Raw genomic sequence first — 6535 nt, 5'->3', positions numbered from 1 at the left:
TCTTTCCCGATGGTTGATCTTAATAGAATGCAGCGTGCGACTCGCATATGATTCCACTGCAGCAATGGCCAAGCTAGAGCATCGTCATTAGTATTTCATGGTAAGGGACCATATAGTCACCCACATAACCAGGCTAACCCAAACCCTCCATATAGTCACCCTTACCTTACCATGAATTATATGCCGTCATTGGTTTTCTTCCCGTTATTTTTTATTATTATTTTCTTTTCACTATCTTTCGCTCGTGTCGTGTTAAATTTCTTTATCAACAAACAAGACACTTTCCATCTTGTTGAAATAATCGCAAAGTAGAAACAGAAAGATTTTCGTTTTTCAAGTGGTTTTCGTTCGTATTGCCGTAGTCGTTCCTTACGTTCCCTACTAACCTAGGAGCTGACCAATTCCTCGTATCGTGTATCCTTATTGAAGAGGGGGAGGGGAGGGTGGGATACTTTCCAAACAGGTAAAAATTAATCCACAGAAAAATATAGCATCAGCTAGCATTGCTACTGGTAAACCAACTGTAAAAGGTCTTCTTATTTTATTTAGTGAACGTTGTTCTTTTGTTTTGTTTTAAGGACAGTACCTACTAATACAGAAGTTTTTTTGTGTGTTTTATGACTATGCGGGGAAAGCAGATCTTAGCGAGGGCAATTAAAATCCAAAAAAAAAGTGGGGGTAACCGTGCCTTTTATCAGAGATAATTAAGCAACAATATTTCTAAAACACGCCAAGATATAAGGCAATGTATGGCAGTTTTTCCTAAATTGAAGCTTAATTATCTCTGAAAAATGCATGGTTACCCCAAATTCTCTTTTTGGATATCAAGAGCACTTGCTAAGTTCTGCTTTCTCCGCTTAGTTTTTAACGGCGTGAAAATATTCCTGTATTAGTAGGCACAACCCATAGGAAACCCAAGTATCTCGAGATGCGCATAATGTATGCGCAGTAACAATAGTAGACACCGTCCTCATTTTGTTTTTTCGTCGTTTTTTTTTATTTTCTAATCTTATTTCTAACTTACAGAACTCGCACTTACTTAAAACCTTGTCAACACGGAACATACAAAGTCCATAATTTCTCCATTTAGATAATTGAAGTTAAGTTTGCAAAACATATGGGCTTAACAATGGACGGGAAAAGAAGCTGAATGAACGAAATTGTGTCTGTAAAATGTTGAAGAAAAAAATATAGCGAAGAAATTTAGCCTTCCCTAAATGAAACCACTCAATTGTGGTATGATATATATGTAGCACAGTAATACCATTTCTCGTTTCTCTTTACGGTGAACTTTGTGCGACACTAAAACCTCCACTTTAAGACTTCATAGTTTAGTCAGCTCCTTCAAATGCCACAGCGGCCTGTGCTCTGACGTAGAATGGACCTTCACGCTCATATTCACGCAGTCGCAAATGAAATGGTTTTTCAAACACTTCCTTAGAGAATGGCGATCGTACAAGTTCCATAATGAGTTCATACTTCTGTTCTTTGCCCGCCTTGTCTGTTTCTGTTTTCCTGTCCATCAGATATTCAAGGAAACCTATTAAACGAAGAAATAAAAAAAATCACAACCCCAGAAGTCAAGTCAACCCTGACACAGTTAATGTGGTCAGAAACTAGAAGTTACAAATGAAATCCTTAGTTGACACCATTCACATGAAACGTACCAGGTTGTAATTCCCTACGCTACAGTTTATTGTGGTTCAGTGTGTGGCCCTATAAACTTAAACATCTGTGTAAACCTAACAGAATACTGTACTGGGGTAATCCCTACAGAGAAACTTGTCCAGGAGGGAGCAGTAAGACTCACAGTTGCCAGAAATGGATTAAGCACCAAAAATGTGGTTAACCTGTGGACTGGTTTAAGTGCCAGGCATGTGGGTAGCCTGTGGATTAGATTAAACGCAGGCATGTGGGTTGCCTGTGCCTCAGCTCTGACCATTTTAAAGGGGACTTTACAAGGTTGTTGCAAGTTCTCAAACAGTGAAAATGAAAGGAAAGTAGGTATGGACAGAGAGAATATTTCACTGCCTTTCCCCTGAATTGCTGGAAGACTACAACATAATAGACTGTGATACTATTTTTTACCTGGACAAGTTGTCATGTCCTCTTGCACCCATTTGTACTTCGCAAGACTTGTGAAGACCTTCAACACTTCACAATGGACATCTTGAAAAGGCTGCTTGGAAACCTCCATAAGCACCTGAAGTGGGTTAGACGCCATTGCATTGAAAAGCAACCTTGTGATCTCCGAGAGATCATCAGAGGGAAAATCAGCAGAATAAAAAATGGATGCCAGTGCTTCAAGAGAGCGGCTCTTCATGTCAGCTTCAGAGGATTTGATATTGGAACACAGGATTTTCATTACCTCATCGTTACGGGCCTTGTTATCAAATACCACTCTCAGACCAGGCTCGGAGTGTGCCACAGCACCAACTGTTTGTATCGCAATGAGCCTGAGGGAGGGGTCATCGGCTGTCAAGAAGGAGAAAACATTCTGCAGAAATGCAGGGTACTGTTGAGTCACCTCTGCTGGTCTGGACTGCGCCAGGTAACCAAAGAATCTAATGATGCCTGATAAAACAACAATAAAGCAAATATGTCATAAGCGATCTAGATAAAAGATGGGTAGCATGGGTGCAAACACAGTGTTACATTATTTACGTTACAAAGCAAAACCCACAGAATGTAAATAACTCATTTTGGAGAATCAAATGGAAATTTGAAGTCCGACAATGTGAGCCACCAGTTGGGTTATCAAACAGCTGTACAGGATGATTTTTATTGTGTGAAGTAGCTGGAATTTCAGGGGGGAGCATGGAAAACAAAAAAAATATTGACTTCAAGTGAGGACCAATTAGAAAGGCATGAGTCTGATTTTTATTGATAAATGTGACGATCAATGAAATAATTAAGAAATTGTTAATTGGATGTAAAATTAGCCCATTCTTTCCTTTCAATTTTTTTTTCTTTTTGGGGGGTTATTCAAAAAGATGGAATCAGATAGATTAATAACATTATTTTGACAAAGTAAAACCTTCAGCAAAATATTAGTAAAAGAGAACACAATTAAATAGACACCATGGTAACTAACTAACCAACTAAAATGTAGAATAAAAGGAGAATAAAAAGTAAAAGAAACAGCTCCTTTTCAAGGATGTCATGTTACATGGACAGTGTTTAACCTCAGTAAGAACTGTGGTTGGTGCAATTTGCTTTTAAAATGGTGAAGAGATATTGCTTCTCTAAGTTATAGGGGTAAGCTGAGGGGGAAGGAGGGGGGGAGTGAAAATTACACTTGATTGGTTAATATTCCACCAGCCCTCTACCCAATGAAAAATATATGGTGTCTAAGGTAAGTGGTCAAAACTACTATACTCGAACTGGACCCACCAAACCACAAAATGGATGGTAGTCTCTGCCTACACCCCCCTTCCTCAACCTCAAAAGACGATGTCTTCATTGCATGGCCACCCCTCCATTCAGCAGTAAAAAATGGCAGTGAGAATAAAACCTCCCTTTTCTCGTTTAATAGTCTAGCAGGTGATATTCATGAGATAGGTGGTGTCTTTGATAATCCCCCTACTCCAGTCCAGACAAGAGGCATTTTCTTGGGTGGTGCAGGCTACTGGGCTCCTGTGAGGCATCAGCGTTGAAAAAGCATAACATATATACAAACATACTGTACTTTATTATTCCACTATTATGTCACTTCACCAAATAAGGTCAAGAGAATGTGTAAAATATAAGACCGTAATGCACTGTGTGGTGTCCCGGTTTGACCAGTTTACAACAGAGGGAATATGGACGACGTTTCACTGGCTTTTCACTGGCTGGTTGTTTACATCATTCACACGCGCCACATGCTGATGAACAGATACATGTAATGACAGGTGCATTTCAACACTCTTACAAGAAAAAAGAGAGCCCAAAATAACATTCACAAAGTCTTTTTGTAGTGGAATAATAAATCTCTTTGATGGTTTTACATATAATACCTGTGGACATTTTGCTCATATGCACGTATTATTAATATGTAAAACCATCGAATAAGATATATTTATTTGAAAAGATGGTTGAAAAACATATTGCAGCCAAGGCTGATATACAGTAGACCTCCATTAATTATTATTAATTGTTATCAACAATACTAATTAATAATACTACATTTAATCTCTATCTTGCTTGTGTTTGCAACTCATGTCAACACTTCCTTGCCCTCGCACTGGCATCAATACCATGCAACACTCACACTATGAAGCGAGAGCCAGCATGAAAAACACATGTAGAAATGGTGCTTGTCTTAATGTGCTTAATATTTGCTTATTTGTTGTGTGCATACCCTATGATTATAGCCATGTAACTGTTAAAATCTTACTTGGTAACATAAGAGACATCAGAGGGTCTGCCTCTGCACTTAGTAGCAAGTTGTTCAGCCTTGCAACGATGCCGCCCTCTTCAACAAACATCAGCCCATTCCTTCCCGAGTCAGCCACCTGCGTCAATAGCTCACTGCCATTCAATCGAAGCAACACATCATCTCCATCAAGCTCTTTGGCCAGTTTCTCCAGAATTCCAGATCTTTTGCAGCATTCAAAGGCTCTGTCAGACAATGCCTGGATAACGACCATCAGCTCATATACTCTGAAGCGAATAACATCCTTTTTCATAAGAAGAGCCTCGAATTCGCTCTGAATCTGATGCTGAAACAAAATCTCGAGTCCTGAGTCGTGTTTTGCAGTGTTGGTGAGCGTGTTAGTTGCAAGTTTTACACAGGCAAGGTTCTCGTCGCTGAGTGCACGTGTAGTGTAAGCCAAAATATCCATATTGTCTAGAAGCGCTAAAAGCCCGTTGATGGAAGCCGAGCATCTCTCTAGCTCGCTCAAACAAAGATCACGGACTTCGAACGCTGGATGATTCAAGCCTTCGATAACAAAGTCGTGGTAATGGGTTATGATCGCGTCCGCTTTTTCCACAGAGAGTAATTTCCTCAAAATCGCTTTGCAAAGCAAAATTTGCTCTTCGTTTTTCGTGTTCAAACAGCCAAATAGCAAATGCGTTGGGATGTGTGGTGATAGTTCGCGGAGACTGAAGGAGGGACTGTTGAGAAGTGCACTTAGATCTTGTAAAGTGACGATTAATTCTTGGCCAGATGAACTTGAAATCCTCTCGACAACTTCGGCACACTTTTCGGCAGCCATCTTGGTGCGAGCCCACGATCATATATGTCAACGTCAGAAGCAAAATAAGAAATCAACTTCATGTATGGAGACACAAATTCTACCGATAACTAGCGGGGACCGACCGTTGTCTTGTGTGATCTCAGATAGTTTTCGATTCCCTTGTGTAAGTTAACAAGTTTGTCCGGATACTTAAGCTGAAAGTTAACAGAAAGTTTTAGGAAGGGAATCTCAGTATATCCACAGGTAGCCCAAGCTCGAAATATGAGCACAAGTTACGCAACGGTTGAAAAATATAAGGATTTGTATTGGAGAAAAACGGTTTATTTTAGAGGCTAAAAATATGAACGAATTTTTAAATAAAAATCACCCATCTTACTTCTCTTGTGTATTTCTTGCCTCCAACTTATACTCGGGCCATATTTGACTGTGTGGTGCGAAGAGCCTACAATCTTTTAACAGTGATAACCTCCAGCATCGCCAATTCCCCCAAATAGATAGCCTGCGAGCAAGCTCTCTTGGGGGTGGATCCTCTTTCCCCCTCCCGCCCCCCACCCCTAAGAGAGCTTGCGCGCTCGCAGGCAGATACAGAGATATAGTGAGGCAATAAGTAACCACCAGATGAAATTGCATTTCCTGCAGTCAAAATGAAATACAGGGGAAAACGACATTTGTCATACGAATGCTTTTTATAATCCCCGTGCTTTAATCCTTACGTTTTCACCTTTCGTTTAGAGACAGAAACCATTTGTACGGTCCTATTATGTATGTGACGCCGGGTCAATGACGGATCGTAATTTTCGGTATGATCTAGACCCGGGGGGGTACTCCCTTATGTGACCTTAACGGGGACGTGCGGCCCGATAGGGTATGGTTTTCAGGGTGTTTTGTCTTGAACGGGGTATCTATTTCATCACTTTCTGTCTTAAACAGGGTATCCCTACATGACCTAATGGCTTAAACAGATTGTGATTGCCAATGCATTAAAATACAGTAAGAAACTAGTGTATTCTTATTTCATTCTAGTCTTAAACAGGGTGTGATTTTGGGTTAAATGTCTTAGAAAGGGCCTGAAAATTTTGAATTCTGTCTTAAACGGAAAAGGGAAATCGGAGAATTGCGTCTTAAACAGGGTCAGGGTTTGAACGCCCGGGCCGCGCCTCCCTACCCCCCCCCCCCCCTCTCCCCGGGATCTAGAGTAACGTTACGCATCACGCGTACGTTTATATCCTTGTACGTTTTTCAATGTTTCGCTGTTTATATTTTTAAATGAAATTCAGGGAAAGTATTCGTTATTCACCTTTCATTTGAAGACAGAAACCGTTTCTACATTGATTGTTTTTCTATAGTAAACG

The 6535-nt window shown here is 40.3% G+C and overlaps 1 protein-coding gene across 1 annotated transcript; it reads right to left on the bottom strand.

Moving 5' to 3' along the window:
- Nucleotides 1-995: 995 nt before the first annotated feature.
- On the bottom strand, nucleotides 996-5239 carry LOC146461934 (26S proteasome non-ATPase regulatory subunit 5-like). The gene is made up of 3 exons (XM_085086326.1): nucleotides 4379-5239; nucleotides 2089-2574; nucleotides 996-1540 (listed from the first exon to the last, which is right to left on the bottom strand). Exons 1-3 carry the CDS (start codon nucleotides 5199-5201, stop codon nucleotides 1332-1334), a joined length of 1518 nt encoding a protein of 505 aa, XP_084942452.1. The 5' UTR covers nucleotides 5202-5239; the 3' UTR covers nucleotides 996-1331.
- Between the last annotated feature and the right edge of the window lie 1296 nt (nucleotides 5240-6535).

The sequence above is a fragment of the Pavona decussata genome, unplaced genomic scaffold, assembly GCF_977016875.1.
Source record: "Pavona decussata unplaced genomic scaffold, jaPavDecu1.1 SCAFFOLD_193, whole genome shotgun sequence".
NCBI classification, from domain to species: Eukaryota; Metazoa; Cnidaria; class Anthozoa; order Scleractinia; family Agariciidae; genus Pavona; species Pavona decussata.
The sequence above is the reverse complement of the archived record's forward strand: the minus strand, read 5'-3'. Positions and strand labels throughout refer to the sequence as shown.

What these genes read in the sequence shown, in the direction of transcription:
- LOC146461934 (XM_085086326.1), bottom strand. Translation starts at nt 5,201, where the DNA reads ATGGCTGCCGAAAAGTGTGCCGAAGTTGTCGAGAGGATTTCAAGTTCA. An exon ending in GATGTCTCTTATGTTACCAA is followed by an intron (nt 2,575 to 4,378) that starts GTAAGATTTTAA and finishes TTGTTTTATCAG; the next exon opens with GCATCATTAGATTCTTTGGT. An exon ending in GGACATGACAACTTGTCCAG is followed by an intron (nt 1,541 to 2,088) that starts GTAAAAAATAGT and finishes TTCGTTTAATAG; the next exon opens with GTTTCCTTGAATATCTGATG.